Source organism: Pseudophryne corroboree, chromosome 11 (genome assembly GCF_028390025.1).
Source record: "Pseudophryne corroboree isolate aPseCor3 chromosome 11, aPseCor3.hap2, whole genome shotgun sequence".
In the NCBI taxonomy this organism is placed as follows: Eukaryota; Metazoa; Chordata; class Amphibia; order Anura; family Myobatrachidae; genus Pseudophryne; species Pseudophryne corroboree.
In genome coordinates, this window is record NC_086454.1 from 19,569,556 (window position 1) to 19,592,739 (window position 23,184).

General features: G+C 50.5%; 1 protein-coding gene across 1 annotated transcript in view; it reads right to left on the bottom strand.

Annotated features, from left to right (window-relative positions):
• SAAL1 (serum amyloid A like 1) overlaps nucleotides 1-23,184 on the bottom strand; it is a 129,667-nt gene extending 106,483 nt beyond the window's left edge. The window contains exon 1 of the mRNA XM_063946337.1: nucleotides 23,027-23,184. Within this exon, the coding sequence (XP_063802407.1) occupies nucleotides 23,027-23,030 (4 nt within the window). The 5' untranslated portion in view covers nucleotides 23,031-23,184. The remainder of the gene's footprint in view (nucleotides 1-23,026) is intronic.

Sequence of the window (23,184 nt, forward strand, 5' to 3'; positions counted from 1 at the left end):
TGCAGACAGACTATACCTACTGACATGCATTGGTGTCCTGTCATCTAGCGGCACTGCGTCTCCCCATCACCGGGTGTAGACAGACTATACCTACTGACATGCATTGGTGTCACCTAGCGGCACTGCGTCTCCCCATCACCGGGTGCAGACAGACTATACCTACTGACATGCACTGGTGTCCTGTCACCCAGCGGCACTGCGTCTCCCCATCACCGGGTGCAGACAGACTATACCTACTGACATGCATTGGTGTCACCTAGCGGCACTGCGTCTCCCCATCACCGGGTGTAGACTATACCTACTGACATGCACTGGTGTCCTGTCACCCAGCGGCACTGCGTCTCCCCATCACCGGGTGCAGACAGACTATACCTACTGACATGCATTGGTGTCACCCAGCGGCACTGCGTCTCCCCATCACCGGGTGCAGACAGACTATACCTACTGACATGCATTGGTGTCACCCAGCGGCACTGCGTCTCCCCATCACCGGGTGTAGACTATACCTACTGACATGCACTGGTGTCCTGTCACCCAGCGGCACTGCGTCTCCCCATCACCGGGTGCAGACAGACTATACCTACTGACATGCATTGGTGTCACCCAGCGGCACTGCGTCTCCCCATCACCAGGTGCAGACAGACTATACCTACTGACATGCATTGGTGTCACCCAGCGGCACTGCGTCTCCCCATCACCGGGTGTAGACTATACCTACTGACATGCACTGGTGTCCTGTCACCCAGCGGCACTGCGTCTCCCCATCACCGGGTGCAGACAGACTATACCTACTGACATGCATTGGTGTCACCTAGCGGCACTGCGTCTCCCCATCACCGGGTGCAGACAGACTATACCTACTGACATGCATTGGTGTCACCCAGCGGCACTGCGTCTCCCCATCACCGGGTGTAGACTATACCTACTGACATGCACTGGTGTCCTGTCACCCAGCGGCACTGCGTCTCCCCATCACCGGGTGCAGACAGACTATACCTACTGACATGCATTGGTGTCACCTAGCGGCACTGCGTCTCCCCATCACCGGGTGCAGACAGACTATACCTACTGACATGCATTGGTGTCACCCAGCGGCACTGCGTCTCCCCATCACCGGGTGTAGACTATACCTACTGACATGCACTGGTGTCCTGTCACCCAGCGGCACTGCGTCTCCCCATCACCGGGTGCAGACAGACTATACCTACTGACATGCATTGGTGTCACCCAGCGGCACTGCGTCTCCCCATCACCGGGTGCAGACAGACTATACCTACTGACATGCATTGGTGTCACCCAGCGGCACTGCGTCTCCCCATCACCGGGTGCAGACAGACTATACCTACTGACATGCATTGGTGTCACCCAGCGGCACTGCGTCTCCCCATCACCGGGTGTAGACTATACCTACTGACATGCACTGGTGTCCTGTCACCCAGCGGCACTGCGTCTCCCCATCACCGGGTGCAGACAGACTATACCTACTGACATGCATTGGTGTCACCCAGCGGCACTGCGTCTCCCCATCACCGGGTGCAGACAGACTATACCTACTGACATGCATTGGTGTCACCCAGCGGCACTGCGTCTCCCCATCACCGGGTGCAGACAGACTATACCTACTGACATGCATTGGTGTCACCCAGCGGCACTGCGTCTCCCCATCACCGGGTGTAGACTATACCTACTGACATGCACTGGTGTCCTGTCACCCAGCGGCACTGCGTCTCCCCATCACCGGGTGTAGACTATACCTACTGACATGCACTGGTGTCCTGTCACCCAGCGGCACTGCGTCTCCCCATCACCGGGTGCAGACAGACTATACCTACTGACATGCATTGGTGTCACCCAGCGGCACTGCGTCTCCCCATCACCGGGTGCAGACAGACTATACCTACTGACATGCATTGGTGTCACCCAGCGGCACTGCGTCTCCCCATCACCGGGTGTAGACTATACCTACTGACATGCACTGGTGTCCTGTCACCCAGCGGCACTGCGTCTCCCCATCACCGGGTGCAGACAGACTATACCTACTGACATGCGTTGGTGTAGGACACTCCCATACCCAACAGACAGATTACTACCAATCTACATTACCAATACGTGTGTAGGAGAGTGTACCAACACTGCACATCTATAGGTGACGGCGAGGCGTAATTACCACATATGTATATAGGGGGCTGTGATACTAATAACACTACATATCTATAGGTGACTGTATATTATTATTATTATCATCATCACCACAACCACCATCACCACAACCACCACCACATAAATCTATGGGGGCTGTGAGTTCAATGATACTACACATCTACAAGTAATAGTGAGGAATAAGTACCACATATGTACAGGAGTCTGAGCGTTATAATGCAATACATATATAGGTTACTGTCATGAGTAATAACCACATATGTACAGGTGACTAATGAGCAATATCACTACACATCTATAAGCAACTCATGAGTGATAACCATATATGCATATAGGGGGGGGCTGTGAGTGCAATAACACTATCCATCTATAGGTGACTGCAATGAGTAGTGTGTGTGTGTGTATAATATATATATATATATATATTCAATTTGAAATGTCCGCACTCACAGCAATAAATGATCACCAATGGAGTGCTCCTCAAAAAGGTCCAAGATTGGACATCCACATATACCAGATATTATCCAGAACAGGGTCCAGAATAGAGGGCACTCACCAATCCAACTTCATTAAAGATTTATTGGTACATCACAATCACATAATGTCGACGTTTCGGCTCTCGCAAGCCTTTTTCAAGACAGCACCAGGAGACATCTGCTCAGCATGCCAGGAATAAGTGCCCTCTAGTCTGGAGAATATCTGGTATTGGTATATATCCAGAAAGTCCACACTCACTGCTCCAATTTGCAACCTGGGCGGTGCTCCATAAGAGATTCACAAGAAATAAAAAAAAATATATCCGAAAAAAAGATACAGGCACTCACCACTTCCTTGATGATGAAAACTTTATTGGTGTGTCTCACATAGAGACAGTTAACAGCATGGCAGCAAAAGGTGTCGACGTTTCGGCTCCATCTGAGCCTTTTTCAAGACTAACAAGATTTACATACATACATACATACATACATACATTAGTGGTATAGCCTGCCGCACACAGTATTGTCCATGTTAGGAGTGCTGGATACATAATATGTTGCAATAGTCCCAGAAGAAAAGAAACCAGCACCTCCAAATTACTGCATAATAAAATCTTTATCAAAAAAATAAGAATTTACTTACCGATAATTCTATTTCTCGGAGTCCGTAGTGGATGCTGGGGTTCCTGAAAGGACCATGGGGGAATAGCGGCTCCGCAGGAGACAGGGCACAAAAGTAAAGCTTTTACAGGTCAGGTGGTGTGTACTGGCTCCTCCCCCTATGACCCTCCTCCAGACTCCAGTTAGGTACTGTGCCCGGACGAGCGTACACAATAAGGGAGGATTTTGAATCCCGGGTAAGACTCATACCAGCCACACCAATCACACCGTACAACTTGTGATCTAAACCCAGTTAACAGTATGATAACAGAGGAGCCTCTGAAAGATGGCTTCCTAAACAATAACCCGAATTAGTTAACAATAACTATGTACAAGTATTGCAGATAATCCGCACTTGGGATGGGCGCCCAGCATCCACTACGGACTCCGAGAAATAGAATTATCGGTAAGTAAATTCTTATTTTCTCTATCGTCCTAAGTGGATGCTGGGGTTCCTGAAAGGACCATGGGGATTATACCAAAGCTCCCAAACGGGCGGGAGAGTGCGGATGACTCTGCAGCACCGAATGAGAGAACTCCAGGTCCTCCTTTGCCAGGGTATCAAATTTGTAAAAATTTACAAACGTGTTCTCCCCTGACCACGTAGCTGCTCGGCAGAGTTGTAATGCCGAGACCCCTCGGGCAGCCGCCCAAGATGAGCCCACCTTCCTTGCGGAATGGGCCTTAACAGATTTAGGCTGTGGCAGGCCTGCCACAGAATGTACAAGTTGAATTTTGTTACAAATCCAACGAGCAATCGACTGCTTAGAAGCAGGTGCACCCAACTTGTTGGGTGCATACAGTATAAACAGCGAGTCAGATTTTCTGACTCCAGCCGTCCTTTAAATGTATATTTTTAAGGCTCTGACAACGTCCAACAACTCGGAGTCCTTCAAGTCGTCTGTAGCCGCAGGCACTACAATAGGCTGGTTCAGGTGAAACGCTGATACCACCTTAGGGAGAAAATGCGGACGCGTCCGCAGCTCTGCCCTATGTCGAATGGAAAATTAAATAAGGGCTTTTATAAAACAAAGCCGTCAGTTCAGATACTCTCCCGGCCGAAGCCAGGGCCAGTAACATAGTCACTTTCCATGTGAGATATTTCAAATCCACATTCTTTAGTGGTTCAAACCAATTGGATTTGAGGAAATCTAAAACTACATTTAGATCCCACGGTGCCACCTTAGGCACCACAGGAGGCTGTATATGCAGTACTCCTTTGATAAAAATCTGGACCTCAGGGACTGAGGCCAATTCTTTTTGGAAGAATATTGATAGGGCCGAAATTTGAACCTTAATAGATCCCAATTTGAGACCCATAGACAATCCTGATTGCAGGAAATGTAGGAAAACGACCCAGTTGAAATTCCTCCATCGGAGCACTCCGCTGCTCGCACCACGCAACATATTTTCGCCAAATACGGCGATAATGCTTCGCGGTGACTTCCTTCCTTGCCTTTATCAAGGTAGGAATGACTTCTTCTGGAATGCCTTTTCCTTTTAGGATCTGGCATTCAAACGCCATGCCGTCAAACGCAGCCGCGGTAAGTCTTGACAAAGACAAGGACCCTGCTGAAGCAGGTCCCTTCTCAGAAGTAGAGGCCACGGATCGTCCGTGACCATCTCTTGAAGTTCCGGGTACCAAGTCCTTCTTGGCCAATCCGGAGCCACTAGTCTTACTCCTCTTTGCCGTATAATCCTCAATACCTTTGGTATGAGAGGCAGAGGAGGAAACACATATACCGACTGGTACACCCAAGGTGTTACCAGCGCGTCCACAGCTATTGCCTGCGGATCTCTTGACCTGGCGCAATACCTGTCCAGTGTTTTGTTGAGGCGAGACGCCATCATGTCCACCATTGGTTTTACCCAACGGTTTAATAGCATGTGGAAAACTTCTGGATGAAGTCCCCACTCTCCCGGGTGAAGGTCGTGTCTGCTGAGGAGGTCTGCTTCCCAGTTGTCCACGCCCGGGATGAATACTGCTGACAGTGCTATCACGTGATTCTCCGCCCAGCGAAGGATCCTGGCAGCTTCTGCCATTGCCCTCCTGCTTCTTGTGCCGCCCTGTCTGTTTACATGGGCGACTGCCGTGATGTTGTCCGACTGGATCAACACCGGTCTTCCTTGAAGCAGAGGTTCCGCCTGGCTTAGAGCATTGTAGATTGCTCTTAGTTCCAGAATGCTTATGTGAAGAGACTTTTTCAGGCTCGACCACACTCCCTGGAAATTTCTTCCCTGTGTGACTGCTCCCCAGCCTCTCAGGCTGGCATCCGTGGTCACCAGGATCCAATCCTGCATGCCGAATCTGCGGCCCTCCAATAGATGAGCCTCCTGCAACCACCACAGAAGGGATACCCTTGTCCTCGGCGACAGGGTTATCCGCAGGTGCATCTGAAGATGCGACCCTGACCATTTGTCCAACAGATCCCTTTGCATGGAATCTGCCGAAAGGGATTGCTTCGTAAGAAGCTACCATTTTTTCCCAGGACTCTTGTGCATTGATGTACAGACACCTTTCCTGGTTTTAGGAGGTTCCTGACCAGGTCAGATAACTCCTTGGCTTTTTCTTCGGGAAGAAAAACCTTTTTCTGAACTGTGTCCAGAATCATCCCCAGGAACAGCAGACGAGTTGTCGGCATTAATTGGGATTTTGGAATATTCAGAATCCATCCGTGCTGCTTTAGCACCTCTTGAGATAGTGCTAAACCCATCTCTAGCTGTTCTCTGGACCTTGCCCTTATTAGGAGATCGTCCAAGTATGGGATAATTAATACGCCTTTTCTTCGAAGAAGAAATATTATCTCGGCCATTACCTTTGTAAAGACCCGAGGTGCCGTGGACAAACCAAACGGCAGCGTCTGAAACTGATAGTGACAGTTTTGTACAACGAACCTGAGGTACCCCTGGTGTGAGGGGTAATTGGAACGTGGAGATACGCATCCTTGATGTCCAAGGATACCATAAAGTCCCCTTCTTCCAGGTTCGCTATCACTGCTCTGAGTGACTCCATCTTGAACTTGAACTTCTTTATGTACAGGTTCAAGGACTTCAGATTTAGAATAGGCCTTACCGAGCCATCCGGCTTCGGTACCACAAAAAGAGTGGAATAATACCCCTTCCCTTGTTGTAGAAGAGGTACCTTGACTATCACCTGCTGAGAATACAGCTTGTGAATGGCTTCCAAAACCGTCTCCCTTTCTGAGGGGGACGTTGGTAAAGCAGACTTCAGGAAACGGCGAGGTGGCTCTGTCTCTAATTTCAACCTGTACCCCTGAGATATTATCTGCAGGATCCAGGGATTTACCTGCGAGTGAGCCCACTGCGCGCTGTAATTCTTGAGACGACCGCCTACCGCCCCCGAGTCCGCTTGCGAAGCCCCAGCGTCATGCTGAGGCTTTTGTAGAAGCCGGGGAGGGCTTCGGTTCCTGGGAAGGAGCTGCCTGTTGCTGTCTCTTCCCTCGTCCTCTGCCTCGTGGCAGATATGAATAGCCCTTTGCTCTCTTATTTTTAAAGGAACGAAAGGGCTGCGGTTGAAAGGTCGGTGCCTTTTTCTGTTGGGGAGTGACTTGAGGTAGAAAGGTGGATTTCCCGGCCGTAGCCGTGGCCACCAAATCCGATAGACCGACCCCAAATAACTCCTCTACGCATCGCCTGTCCACTGTCGTGTCCATAAAGCTCTTCTGGCCGAAATGGACATAGCACTTACCCGTGATGCCAGTGTGCAGATATCTCTCTGTGCATCACGCATATAAAGAAATGCATCCTTTATTTGTTCTAACGACAGTAAAATATTGTCCCTGTCCAGGGTATCAATATTTTCGATCAGGGACTCTGACCAAACTACCCCAGCACTGCACATCCAGGCAGTCGCAATAGCTGGTCGTAGTATAACACCTGCATGTGTGTATATACCTTTTTGGATATTTTCCATCCTCCTATCTGATGGATCTTTAAGTGCGGCCGTCTCAGGAGAGGGTAACGCCACTTGTTTTGATAAGCGTGTTAGCGCTTTGTCCACCCTAGGAGGTGTTTCCCAGCGCTCCCTAACCTCTGGCGGGAAAGGGTATAAAGCCAATAACTTCTTTGAAATTAGCAGTTTTTTATCGGGGCACCCCACGCTTCATCACACACGTCATTTAATTCTTCTGATTCGGTAAAAACTACTGGTAGTTTTTTTTTTTTTTTTTACACCCCACATAATACCCTGTTTAGTGGTACCTGTAGTATCAGCTAAATGTAACATCTCCTTTATTGCCAAAATCATATAACGTGTGGCCCTACTGGAAAATACGGTTGATTCGTCACCTTCACCACCGGAATCAGTGCCTGTGTCTGGGTCTGTGTCGACCGACTGAGGCAAGGGGCGTTTTACAGCCCCTGACGGTGTTTGAGGCGCCTGGACAGGCACTAATTGAGTGTCCGGCCGCCTCATGTCGGCAAACGACTGCTTAAGCGAGTTGACGCTATCCCGTAATTCCACAAATAAAGGCATCCATTCTGGTGTCGACCCCCTAGGAGGTGACATCCTCATATTTGGCAATTGCTCCGCCTCCACACCAATAACGTCCTCATACATGTCGACACACACGTACCGACACACAGCAGACACACAGGGAATGCTCTATACGAAGACAGGACCCACTAGCCCTTTGGGGAGACAGAGGGAGAGTCTGCCAGCACACACCAAAAAGCGCTATATATGACAGGGATAGCCTTATGATTAAGTGCTCCCTTATAGCTGCTTTTATATTAATATATTGCCATTTATTTTGCCCCCCCTCTCTGTTATACCCTGTTTCTGTAGTGCAGTGCAGGGGAGAGACCTGGGAGCCTTCCTGACCAGCGGAGCTGTGACAGAAAATGGCGCCGTGTGCTGAGGAGATAGGCCCCGCCCCTTTTTCGGCGGGCTCGTCTCCCGCTATTTAGTACATTTAGGCAGGGGTAAATATCTCCATATAGCCTCTGGGGCTATATGTGAGGTATTTTTAGCCTTTTTAAAGGTTTTCATTTGCCTCCCAGGGCGCCCCCCCCCCAGCGCCCTGCACCCTCAGTGACTGCCGTGTGAAGTGTGCTGAGAGGAAAATATCGCACAGCTGCAGTGCTGTGCGCTACCTTAAGAAGACTGCAGGAGTCTTCAGCCGCCGATTCTGGACCTCTTCTTGCTTCAGCATCTGTGAGGGGGCCGGCGGCGTGGCTCCGGTGACCATCCAGGCTGTACCTGTGATCGTCCCTCTGGAGCTTCATGTCCAGTAGCCAAGAAGCCAATCCATCCTGCACGCAGGTGAGTTCACTTCTTCTCCCCTCTGTCCCTCGTTGCAGTGATCCTGTTGCCAGCAGGAATCACTGTAAAATAAAAAACCTAAGCTAAACTCTCTAAGCAGCTCTTTATGAGAGCCACCTAGAATTGCACCCTTCTCGGCCGGGCACAAAAATCTAACTGGAGTCTGGAGGAGGGTCATAGGGGGAGGAGCCAGTACACACCACCTGACCTGTAAAAGCTTTACTTTTGTGCCCTGTCTCCTGCGGAGCCGCTATTCCCCCATGGTCCTTTCAGGAACCCCAGCATCCACTTAGGACGATAGAGAAATAAGATCTTAAAAGCACCAGAGGCAAGAAACATTAGTAGAAGCACATGGGGTTTCAAAAAACTGCATAATATCATATCACCATTTCAACGTGGTAAGTAGTGCAAGCCTCCAGCAACAAACAGGTAGGTCGACAGCTGTTTCGGTGCTCAGAGGCACCTTCCTCATCCTCCCCGGGTCGTTATCACTGCTCTGAGTGACTCCATCTTGATTTGAACCTTTGTAAGTGTTCAAATTTTTTTAGATTTAGAATAGGTCTCACCTAGCCTTCTGGCTTCAGTACCACAATATAGTGTGGAATAATACCCCCTATTCTTGTTGTAGGAGGGGTAATTTAATTATCACCTGCTGGGAATACAGCTCGTGAATTGTTTCCCATACTGCCTCCTTGTCGGAGGGAGACCTTGGTAAAGCAGCCTTCAGGAGCCTGCGCAGGGGAAACGTCTCGACATTCCAAACTGTACCCCTGGGATACTACTTGTAGGATCCAGGGGTCCTGTACGGTCTCAGCGTCATGCTGAGAGCTTGTCAGAAGCGGTGGAACGCTTCTGTTCCTGGGAATGGGCTGCCTGCTGCAGTCTTCTTCCCTTTCCTCTATCCCTGGGCAGATATGACTCTTATAGGGACGAAAGGACTGAAGCTGAAAAGACGGTGTCTTTTTCTGCAGAGATGTGACTTAGGGTAAAAACGGTGGATTTTCCAGCAGTTGCCGTGGCCACCAGGTCCGATGGACCGACCCCAAATAACTCCTCCTTTATACGGCAATACACCTTTGTGCCGTTTGGAATCTGCATCACCTGACCACTGTCGTGTCCATAAACATCTTCTGGCAGATATGGACATCGCACTTACTCTTGATGCCAGAGTGCAAATATCCCTCTGTGCATCTCGCATATATAGAAATGCATCCTTTAAATGCTCTATAGTCAATAATATATTGTCCCTGTCCAGAAAAAAACACCTTTTTCTGTACTGTGTCCAGATTCATTCCTAGGAACAGCAGACGTGTCGTCGGAATCAGCTGCGATTTTGGAATATTTAGAATCCATCCGTACTGTCGTAGTACTACTTGAGATAGTGCTACTCCGACCTCTAACTGTTCTCTGGACCTTGCCCTTATCAGGAGATCGTCCAAGTAAGGGATAATTAAGACGCCTTTTCTTCGAAGAAGAATCATCATTTCGGCCATTACCTTGGTAAAGACCCGGGGTGCCGTGGACAATCCAAACGGCAGCGTCTGAAACTGATAGTGACAGTTCTGTACCACAAACCTGAGGTACCCTTGGTGAGAAGGGCAAATTGGGACATGGAGGTAAGCAGAGACACCATATAGTCCCCTTCTTCCAGGTTCGCTATCACTGCTCTGAGTGACTCCATCTTGAACTTGAACCTTTTTATGCAAGTGTTCAAGGATTTCAGATTTAAAATGGGTCTCACCGAGCCGTCCGGCTTCGGTACCACAAACAGCGTGGAATAATACCCCTTTCCCTGTTGTAGGAGGGGTACCTTGATTATCACTTGCTGGGAATACAGCTTGTGAATGGCTTCCAATACCGCCTCCCTGTCGGGGGGAGACGTTGGTAAAGCAGACTTCAGGAACCGGCGAGGGGGAGACGTCTCGAATTCCAATTTGTACCCCTGAGATACTACCTGCAGGATCCAGGGGTCCACTTGCGAGTGAGCCCACTGCGCGCTGAAATTCTTGAGACGGGCCCCCACCGTGCCTGAGTCCGCTTGTAAGGCCCCAGCGTCATGCTGAGGACTTGGCAGAAGCGGGGGAGGGCTTCTGTTCGTGGGAAGAGGCTGTCTGCTGCAGTCTTTTTCCCCTTCCTCTGCCCCGGGGCAGATATGAGTGGCCTTTTGCCCGCTTGCCCTTATGGGGACGAAAGGACTGAGCCTGAAAAGACGGTATCTTTTTCTGCTGTGAGGTGACTTGGGGTAAAAAGGTGGATTTCCCAGCCGTTGCCGTGGCCACCAGGTCCGATAGACCGACCCCAAATAACTCCTCCCCTTTATACGGCAATACTTCCATATGCCGTTTGGAATCCGCATCACCTGACCACTGTCGCGTCCATAACCCTCTTCTGGCAGAAATGGACATCGCACTTACTCTTGATGCCAGAGTGCAAATATCCCTCTGTGCATCACGCATATATAGTAATGCATCCTTTAAATGCTCTATAGTCAATATTATATTGTCCCTGTCCAGGGTATCAATATTTTCAGTCAGGGAATCCGACCAAGCCACCCCAGCACTGCACATCCAGGCTGAGGCGATTGCTGGTCGCAGTATAATACCAGTATGTGTGTATATACTTTTTAGGATATTTTCCAGCTTCCTATCAGCTGGTTCCTTGAGGGCGGCCGTATCAGGAGACGGTAACGCCACTTGTTTTGATAAGCGTGTGAGCGCCTTATCCACTCTAGGGGGTGTTTCCCAACGCGCCCTAACCTCTGGCGGGAAAGGGTATAATGCCAATAATTTTTTAGAAATTAGCAGTTTTTTTATCGGGGGAAACCCACGCTTCATCACACACCTCATTTAATTCATCTGATTCAGGAAAAACTACGGGTAGTTTTTTCACACCCCACATAATACCCTTTTTTGTGGTACTTGTAGTATCAGAAATGTTCAAAACCTCCTTCATTGCCGTGATCATGTAACGTGTGGCCCTACTGGAAAATACGTTTGTTTTCTCACCGTCGACACTGTCCGTGTCAGTGTCTGTATCGACCTGAGGTAACGGGCGTTTTATAGCCCCTGACGGTGTTTGAGACGCCTGTACAGGTATTAACTGATTTGCCGGCTGTCTCATGTCGTCAACAGTCTTTTGTAAAGTGCCGACACTATCACGTAATTCTTTCCATAAGACCATCCAGTCAGGTGTCGACTCCCTAGGGGGTGACATCACTAACACAGGCAATTGCTCCGCCTCCACACCATTTTCCTCCTCATACATGTCGACACAGCGTACCGACACACAGCACACACACAGGGAATGCTCTGATAGAGGACAGGACCCCACTAGCCCTTTGGGGAGACAGAGGGAGAGTTTGCCAGCACACACCAGAGCGCTATATATATATACATACAGGGATAACCTTATATAAGTGTTTTTCCCTAATATAGCTGCTGCATATATTAATATGCCAATTTAGTGCCCCCCCCCTCTCTTGTTTTACCCTGTTTCTGTAGTGCAGGACTGCAGGGGAGAGTCAGGGAGCCTTCCTCCAACGGAGCTGTGAGGAAAAAATGGCGCCAGTGTGCTGAGGAGATAGGCCGCCGAGAAGGGGGCGGAGCCTTTCTCCCGCTTTTTAATGGAAAAATTGGCAGGGGTTAAATGCATCCATATAGCCCAGGAGCTATATGTGATGTATTTTTTGCCAAAAAAAAGTTTTTTATTGCGTCTCAGGGCGCCCCCCCCAGCGCCCTGCACCCTCAGTGACCGGAGTGTGAAGTGTGCTGAGAGCAATGGCGCACAGCTGCGGTGCTGTGCGCTACCTTATTGAAGACAGGACGTCTTCTGCCGCCGATTTTCCGGACCTCTTCACTCTTCTGGCTCTGTAAGGGGGCCGGCGGCGCGGCTCCGGGACCCATCCATGGCTGGGCCTGTGATCGTCCCTCTGGAGCTAATGTCCAGTAGCCTAAGAAGCCCAATCCACTCTGCACGCAGGTGAGTTCGCTTCTTCTCCCCTTAGTCCCTCGGTGCAGTGAGCCTGTTGCCAGCAGGTCTCACTGAAAATAAAAAACCTACTTTAAACTTTTACACTAAGCAGCTCAGGAGAGCCCCTTAGCCTGCACCCGTCTCGTTCGGGCACAAAAATCTAACGGAGGCTTGGAGGAGGGTCATAGGGGGAGGAGCCAGTGCACACCAGGTAGTCCTAAAGCTTTTTACTTTTGTGCCCAGTCTCCTGCGGAGCCGCTATCCCCCTGGGTCCTTTCGGAGTCCCCAGCATCCACTAGGACGTTAGAGAAATAAGAATTTACTCACCGGTAATTCTATTTCTCGTAGTCCGTAGTGGATGCTGGGGACTCCGTAAGTACCATGGGGAATAGACGGGCTCCGCAGGAGACTGGGCACACTATAAGAAAGATTTGGTACTACCTGGTGTGCACTGGCTCCTCCCTCTATGCCCCTCCTCCAGACCTCAGTTCGGATACTGTGCCCGGAAGAGCTGACACAATAAGGAAGGATTTTGAATCCCGGGTAAGACTCATACCAGCCACACCAATCACACCGTATAACTCGTGATATTAAACCCAGTTAACAGTATGAAATATAACTGAGCCTCTCAACAGATGGCTCAACAATAACCCTTTAGTTAGGCAATAACTATATACAAGTATTGCAGACAATCCGCACTTGGGATGGGCGCCCAGCATCCACTACGGACTACGAGAAATAGAATTACCGGTGAGTAAATTCTTATTTTCTCTGACGTCCTAGTGGATGCTGGGGACTCCGTAAGGACCATGGGGATTATACCAAAGCTCCCAAACGGGCGGGAGAGTGCGGATGACTCTGCAGCACCGAATGAGAGAACTCAAGGTCCTCCTCAGCCAGGGTAACAAATTTGTAGAATTTAGCAAACGTGTTTGCCCCTGACCAAGTTGCAGCTCGGCAAAGTTGTAAAGCCGAGACCCCTCGGGCAGCCGCCCAAGATGAGCCCACCTTCCTCGTGGAATGGGCTTTCACTGATTTAGGATGCGGCAATCCAGCCGCAGAATGCGCCAGCTGAATTGTGCTACAAATCCAGCGAGCAATAGTCTGCTTAGAAGCAGGAGCACCTATTTTGTTGGGTGCATACAGGATAAAAAGCGAGTCCGTTTTCCTGACTCCAGCCGTCCTGGAAACATAAATTTTCAAGGCCCTGACTACGTCCAGTAACTTGGAATCCTCCAAGTCCCTAGTAGCCGCAAGCACCACAATAGGTTGGTTCAAGTGAAAAGCTGATACCACCTTAGGGAGAAACTGGGGACGAGTCCTCAATTCTGCCCTATCCATATGGAAAATCAGATAAGGGCTTTTACAAGACAAAGCCGCCAATTCTGACACACGCCTGGCCGAAGCCAAGGCCAATAACATGACCACTTTCCACGTGAGATATTTCAGATCCACGGTTTTAAGTGGTTCAAACCAATGTGATTTTAGGAAACTCAACACCACATTGAGATCCCAAGGTGCCACAGGAGGCACAAAAGGGGGCTGAATATGAAGCACTCCCTTTACATAAGTCTGAACTTCAGGCAGTGAAGCCAGTTCTTTCTGGAAGAAAATCGACAGAGCCGAAATCTGGACCTTAATGGAACCCAATTTTAGGCCCATAGTCACTCCTGACTGTAGGAAGTGCAGAAAACGACCCAGCTGAAATTCCTCTGTAGTGGCCTTCCTGGCCTCACACCACGCAACATATTTCCGCCAAATGCGGTGATAATGGTTTGCGGTTACTTCTTTCCTGGCTTTTATCAGCGTAGGAATGACTTCCTCCGGAATGCCCTTTTCCTTTAGGATCCGGAATTCAACCGCCATGCCGTCAAACGCAGCCGCGGTAAGTCTTGGAACAGACAGGGCCCCTGCTGTAGCAGATCCTGTCTGAGCGGTAGAGGCCATGGGTCCTCTGTTAACATTTCTTGAAGTTCCGGGTACCAAGCTCTTCTTGGCCAATCCGGAACCACGAGTATCGTTCTTACTCCTCGCCTTCTTATTATTCTCAGTACCTTTGGTATGAGAGGCAGAGGAGGGAACACATAAACCGACTGGTACACCCACGGTGTCACTAGAGCGTCCACAGCTATCGCCTGAGGGTCCCTTGACCTGGCGCAATATCTCTTTAGCTTTTTGTTGAGGTGGGACGCCATCATGTCCACCTGTGGCCTTTCCCAACGGTTTACTAACAGTAGGAAGACTTCTGGATGAAGTCCCCACTCTCCCGGGTGTAGGTCGTGTCTGCTGAGGAAGTCTGCTTCCCAGTTGTCCACTCCCGGAATGAACACTGCTGACAGTGCTAGTACGTGATTTTCCGCCCATCGGAGAATCCTTGTGGCTTCTGCCATCGCCACCCTGCTTCTTGTGCCGCCCTGTCGGTTTACATGGGCGACTGCCGTGATGTTGTCTGATTGGATCAGAACCGGCTGGTTTTGAAGCAGGGGCCTTGCCTGACTTAGGGCATTGTAAATGGCCCTCAGTTCCAGAATGTTTATGTGTAGGGACGACTCCTGACTTGACCAAAGTCCCTGGAAATTTCTTCCCTGTGTGACTGCGCCCCAGCCCCGAAGGCTGGCATCCGTGGTCACCAGGACCCAGTCCTGTATGCCGAATCTGCGGCCCTCTAGAAGATGAGCACTCTGCAGCCACCACAGTAGAGACACCCTGGTCCTTGGAGACAGGGTTATCAGTTGATGCATCTGAAGATGCGATCCTGACCACTTGTCCAAGAGGTCCCGCTGGAAGGTCCTTGCATGGAACCTGCCGAATGGAATTGCTTCGTATGAAGCCACCATTTTTCCCAGGACTCGTGTGCAGTGATGCACAGATACCAGTTTTGGTTTTAGGAGGTCTCTGACTAGAGATGACAGCTCCTCGGCTTTCTCCTGCGGGAGAAACACTTTTTTCTGTTCTGTGTCCAGAATCATCCCCAGGAACAGTAAGCGTGTGGAAGGAACCAGTTGTGACTTTGGAATGTTTAGAATCCAGCCATGCTGTTGTAGCACTTCCCGAGATAGTGCTACTCCGACCAGTAACTGCTCCCTGGACCTCGCCTTTATTAGGAGATCGTCCAAGTACGGGATAATTAAAACTCCCTTTTTTCGAAGGAGTATCATCATTTCTGCCATAACCTTGGTAAACACCCTCGGTGCCGTGGACAGTCCAAATGGTAGTGTCTGCAATTGGTAATGGCAATCCTGTACCACAAATCTGAGGTACTCCTGGTGAGGAAGGTAAATTGGGACATGCAGGTAAGCATCCTTGATGTCCAGGGATACCATGTAATCCCCCTCGTCCAGGCTTGCAATAACCGCCCTGAGCGATTCCATCTTGAACTTGAATCTTTTTATGTATGTGTTCAAGGATTTCAAATTTAAAATGGGTCTCACCGAACCGTCCGGTTTCGGTACCACAAACAGTGTGGAATAGTAACCCCGGCCTTGTTGAAGTAGGGGTACTTTGACTATCACCTGCTGGGAATACAGCTTGTGAATTGCCTCTAGTACAGCCTCCCTGCCCGAGGGAGTTGTCGGTAAGGCCGATTTGAGGAAACGGCGGGGGGGAGGCGCCTCGAATTCCAGCTTGCACCCCTGAGATACTACTTGAAGGATCCAGGGATCCACCCGTGAGCGAACCCACTGATCGCTGAAATTTTTGAGGCGGCCCCCCACCGTACCTGGCTCCGCCTGTGGAGCCCCACCGTCATGCGGCGGATTTGGAAGAAGCGGGGGAGGACTTTTGTTCCTGGGAACCTGCTGCGTGGTGCAGCCTTTTTCCCCTTCCTCTGCCTCTAGACAGAAAGGACCCGCCTTTTCCCCGCCTGTTTTTCTGGGGTCGAAAGGACTGTACCTGATAATACGGTGCTTTCTTAGGCTGTGAGGGGACATGGGGCAAAAAAGCTGACTTCCCAGCTGTTGCTGTGGAAACAAGGTCTGAGAGACCATCCCCGAATAACTCCTCACCCTTATAAGGCAAAACTTCCATGTGCCTTTTAGAATCTGCATCCCCTGTCCACTGCCGAGTCCATAAGCCTCTCCTAGCAGAAATGGACAATGCACTTATTCTAGATGCCAGCCGGCAGATCTCCCTCTGTGCATCTCTCATGTACAAGACTGAGTCTTTTATATGCTCTACGGTTAGCAATATAGTGTCCCTGTCCAGGGTGTCAATATTTTCTGACAGGGAATCTGACCAAGCAGCAGCACTGCACATCCAGGCTGAATCAATAGCTGGTCTCAGTATAACACCAGTGTGTGTATATATAGACTTTAGGATAGCCTCCTGCTTTCTATCAGCAGGTTCCTTTAGGGCGGCCGTATCCGGAGACGGTAGTGCCACCTTTTTAGACAAACGTGTGAGCGCTTTATCCACCCTAGGTGGAGTTTCCCAACGTGACCTATCCTCTGGCGAGAAAGGGAACGCCATTAGTAATTTTTTTGAAATCACCAATTTTTTATCAGGGAAAGCCCACGCTTCTTCACACACTTCATTTAATTCTTCAGATGGGGGAAAAACTATTGGCAGTTTTTTCTCCCCAAACATAATACCCTTTTTTGAGGTACCTGGGGTTATATCAGAAATGTGTAAAACCTCTTTCATTGCCTCAATCATGGAACGAATGGCCCTAGTGGACATTAAATTTGACTCATCGTCGTCGACACTGGTATCAGTATCCGTGTCGACATCTGTGTCTGCCATCTGAGGTAGTGGGCGTTTTAGAGCCCCTGATGGCCTTTGAATTGCCTGGGCAGGCACGAGCTGAGAAGCCGGCTGTCCCGCATTTGGCATGTCGTCAATTTTTTTATGTAAGGAGTCGACACTTGCACGTAATTCCTTCCATAAGTCCATCCACTCAGGTGTCTGCCCCGCAGGGGGTGACATCACATTTATAGGCATCTGCTCCGCCTCCACATAAGTCTCCTCATCAAACATGTCGACACAGCTGTACCGACACACCGCACACGCACACAGGGAATGCTCTTAAAGGAGACAGGACCCCACAAAAGCCCTTTGGGGAGACAGAGAGAGAGTATGCCAGCACACACCAGAGCGCTATATAATGCAGGGACTAACTGAATTATGTCCCCTATAGCTGCTATAATATTTACTGCGCCTCAAATTTGTGCCCCCCCTCTCTTCTTTACCCTTTTCTGTAGTGTAGACTGCAGGGGAGAGTCAGGGAGCTTCCTTCCAGCAGAACTGTGAGGGAGAAATGGCGCCAGTGTGCTGAGGGAGATGGCTCCGCCACTTTTTCGGCGGACTTTTCTCCCGCTTTTTTCTGTATTCTGGCAGGGGTAATTACCACATATATAGCCTCTGGGGCTATATATTGTGGTTATTTTGCCAGCCAAGGTGATTTTATTGCTGCTCAGGGCGCCCCCCCCCCAGCGCCCTGCACCCTCAGTGACCGGAGTGTGAAGTGTGTATGAGGAGCAATGGCGCACAGCTGCAGTGCTGTGCGCTACCTTGGTGAAGACTGAAGTCTTCTGCCGACGATTTTCCGGACCATCTTCATGCTTCTGGCTCTGTAAGGGGGACGGCGGCGCGGCTCCGGGAACGAACACCAAGGACGGGTCCTGCGGTCGATCCCTCTGGAGCTAATGGTGTCCTGTAGCCTAAGAAGCCCAAGCTAGCTGCAAGCAGGTAGGTTCGCTTCTTCTCCCCTTAGTCCCTCGTTGCAGTGAGCCTGTTGCCAGCAGGTCTCACTGTAAAATAAAAAACCTAACATACTTTCTTTCTAGGAGCTCAGGAGAGCCCCTGGTGTGCATCCAGCTCGGCCGGGCACAGAAATCTAACAGGTCTGGAGGAGGGGCATAGAGGGAGGAGCCAGTGCACACCAGGTAGTACCAAATCTTTCTTATAGTGTGCCCAGTCTCCTGCGGAGCCCGTCTATTCCCCATGGTCCTTACGGAGTCCCCAGCATCCACTAGGACGTCAGAGAAATGATCAATGAAAATCAAATTTATTAACCCATGGAGGTCTGGATTTGGAGGCACCCTCAAAACTAAAGTGGAAAAACACACTACAGGCTGATCCAACTTTGATGTAATGTCCTTAAAACAAGTCAAAATAAGGCTCAGTAGTGTGTGTGGCCTCCACGTGCCTGTATGACCTCCCTACAATGCCTGGGCATGCTCCTGATGAGGTGGCGGATGGTCTCCTGAGGGATCTCCTCACAGACCTGGACTAAAGCATCCGCCAACTCCTGGTCAGTCTGTGATGCAACGTGGCATTGGTGGATGGAGCGAGACATGATGTCCCAGATGTGCTCAATTGGATTCAGGTCTGGTGAACGGGCGGGCCAGTCCATAGCATCAATGCCTTCGTCTTGCAGGAACTGCTGACACACTCCAGCCACATGAGGTCAAGCATGGTCTTGCATTAGGAGGAACCCAGGGCCAACCGCAACAGCATATGGTCTCACAAGGGGTCTGAGGATCTCATCTCGGTACCTAATGGCAGTCAGGCTACCTCTGGCGAGCACATGGAGGGCTGTGCGGACCCCCAAAGAAATGCCACCCCACACCATTACTGACCCACTGCCAAACCGGTCATGCTGGAGAATGTTGCAGGCAGCAGAACGTTCTCCTTGGCGTCTCCAGACTCTGTCACATGTGCTCAGTGAGAACCTGCTTTCATCTGTGAAGAGCACAGGGTGCCAGTGGCGAATTTGCCAATCTTGGTGTTCTCTGGCAAATGCCAAACGTCCTGCACGGTGTTGGGCTGTAAGCACAACCCCCACGTGTGGACGTTGGGCCCTCATACCACCCTCATGGAGTCTGTTTCTGATCGTTTGAGTAGACACATGCACATTTGTGGCTTGCTGGAGGTCATTTTGCTGGGCTCTGGCAGTGCTCCTCCTGTTCCTCCTTGCACAAAGGCGGAGGTAGCGGTCCTGCTGCTGGGTTGTTGCCCTCCTACGGCCTCCTCCACGTCTCCTGATGTACTGGCCTGTCTCCTGGTAGCGCCTCCATGCTCTGGACACTACGCTGACAGACACAGCAAACCTTCTTGCCACAGCTCGCATTGATGTGACATCCTGGATGAGCTGCACTACCTGAGCCACTTCTGTGGGTTGTAGGGAGGTCATACAGGCACGTGGAGGCCACACACACTACTGAGCCTCATTTTGACTTGTTTTAAGGACATTACATCAAAGTTGGATCAGCCTGTAGTGTGTTATTCCACTTTAATTTTGAGGGTGACTCCAAATCCAGACCTCCATGGGTTAATAAATTTGATTTCCATTGATAATATTTGTGTGATTTTGTTGTCAGCACATTCAACTACGTAAAGAACAAAGTATTTAATAAGAATATTTCATTCATTCAGATCTAGGATGTGTTATTTTAGTGTTCCCTTTATTTTTTTGAGCAGTGTATATTCACACTTGTTACTCATAGCATGTGGGGCTGTGTGTGTAATAACAAGTGTATTATTCTCCTTTATATATATATATGGTACCACAAGGGTTCCAAAGCATCTAACAAAGTACGTAAAAATATAAGCAAAACAAGGACTTACAGTACAAGACAATGTAGGTACAGGGCATATACACACGGCTGCATCAGGGGACAGGACACTGAAATCAGCATCAGTGTGGCACAAACCGAAGGTTAGGTGACGTTGTAAAGGGCCCTACACTCTGGCCTATACAAGTGAAAGTTATGAACGATCTTGTTCTTTAATGAACGAGATACCGTTCATATCTTTCAGTGTGGAGGCACCAATGATGAATGATGCGCGGCCCTGCGCTCGTTCATCGCTGGTGCCCCGTAGCCTGTGCATGCAGGTCAATATGGACGATCTTGTTCATATTTGCATGCACTGCTATGGAGCCGGGTGACGGGGGGACAGATAGAGGAGCAACAACCGCACAGACATATAGGGGGGACAAAAAGAGGAGCAACAACCGCACACACGAATAGGGGGGTACAGAGAGAGGAGCAACAACCGCACACACGTACAGGGGGGAACAGAGAGAGAGGAGCAACAACCGCACACACGTATAGGGGGGAACAGAGAGAGAGGAGCAACAACCGCACACACGTATAGGGGGAACAGAGAGAGGAGCAACAACCGCACACACGTCTAGGGGGGGACAGATAGAGGAGCAACAACCGCACACCCATATAGGGGGGGGGGGGGGGGGGACAGATAAAGGAGCAACAACCGCACACACGTATAGGGGGGGGGGGGACAGATAGAGGAGCAACAACCGCACACGCGTATAGGGGGGGGACAGATAGAGGAGCAACAACCGCACACACGTATAGGGGAAGGGACAGATAGAGGAGCAACAACCGCACACACGTATAGGGGGGGGACAGATAGAGGAGCAACAACCGCACACACGTATAGGGGGTACAGATAGAGGAGCAACAACCGCACACACGTATAGGGGGTACAGATAGAGGAGCAACAACCGCACACACGTATAGGGGACAGTGAGGAGGAATAACCGCACACACGTATAGGGGACAGTGAGGAGGAATAACCGCACACACGTATAGGGGGGGACAGATAGAGGAGCAACAACCGCACACACATATAGGGGGGGGGACAGTGAGGAGGAATAACCGCACACACGTATAGGGGACAGTGAGGAGGAATAACCGCACACACGTATAGGGGGGACAGTGAGAAGGAATAACCGCACACACGTATAGGGGGGACAGTGAGGAGGAATAACCGCACACACGCATAGGGGGGACAGTGAGGAGGAATAACCGCACACACGTATAGGGGGGACAGTGAGGAGGAATAACCGCACACACGTATAGGGGGGGACAGTGAGGAGGAATAACCGCACACACGTATAGGGGACAGTGATAACCGCACACACGTATAGGGGGGACAGTGAGGAGGAATAACCGCACACACGTATAGGGGGGACAGTGAGGAGGAATAACCGCACACACGTATAGGGGGGGGACAGTGAGGAGGAATAACCGCACACACGTATATGGGACAGTGATAACCGCACACACGTATAGGGGGGGGGACAGTGAGGAGGAATAACCGCACAAACGTATAGGGGGGACAGTGAGGAGGAATAACCGCACACACGTATAGGGGGGGACAGATAGAGGAGCAACAAACGCACACACATATAGGGGGGGACAGTGAGGAGGAATAACCGCACACACGTATAGGGGACAGTGATAACCGCACACACGTATAGGGGACAGTGAGGAGGAATAACCGCACACACGTATAGGGGACAGTGAGGAGGAATAACCGCACACACGTATAGGGGACAGTGAGGAGGAATAACCGCACACACGTATAGGGGACAGTGAGGAGGAATAACCGCACACACGTATAGGGGACAGTGAGGAGGAATAACCGCACACACGTATAGGGGACAGTGATAACCGCACACACGTATAGGGGACAGTGATAACCGCACACACGTATAGGGGACAGTGATAACCGCACACACGTATAGGGGACAGTGATAACCGCACACACGTATAGGGGACAGTGATAACCGCACACACGTATAGGGGACAGCGAGAGGAATAACCGCACACAGGTATAGGAGACAGTGAGAGTAATAACCGCACACACGTATAGGGGACAGTGATAACCGCACACACGTATAGGGGACAGTGATAACCGCACACACGTATAGGGGACAGTGATAACCGCACACACGTATAGGGGACAGTGATAACCGCACACACGTATAGGGGACAGTGATAACCGCACACACGTATAGGGGACAGTGATAACCGCACACACGTATAGGGGACAGTGATAACCGCACACACGTATAGGGGACAGTGAGAGGAATAACCGCACACACGTATAGGGGAGAGGAATAACCGCACACACGTATAGGGGACAGTGATAACCGCACACACATATAGGAGACAGTGAGAGGAATAACCGCACACACGTATAGGGGACAGTGATAACCGCACACACGTATAGGAGACAGTGAGAGGAATAACCGCACACACATATAGGGGACAGTGATAACCGCACACACGTATAGGGGACAGTGAGGGGAATAACCGCACACACGTATAGGGGAGAGGAATAACCGCACACACGTATAGGGGACAGTGATAACCGCACACACGTATAGGGGACAGTGAGGGGAATAACCGCACACACGTATAGGGGACAGTGATAACCGCACACACGTATAGGGGACAGTGAGGGGAATAACCGCACACACGTATAGGGGACAGTGATAACCGCACACACGTATAGGGGACAGTGAGGGGAATAACCGCACACACGTATAGGGGACAGTGATAACCGCACACAGGTATAGGGGACAGTAAGAGGAATAACCGCACATATACAGGAGACCAGCAGGCTCCGGGGCACTGGGGGCCGGTGTGGCGGGCAGTGTGAGGGGGCAGCGGACCGTTTGAATTTCCCTCCTCCCCCCCCGGTGACAGAAGATCCGGGTACTCACCCATTCCCCTCGCTCTACGTCTCTCATCCCACCAGCAGCCGCTACATCCCACCGACAGGCTCCTCCCACACACGTGACACGTGCTCCGGCGGCTGACGGCGCTGCCCGGCACGTGACTCCCTCCAGCACCGGCCACGCCCCAACTCCTAACGTAGCGG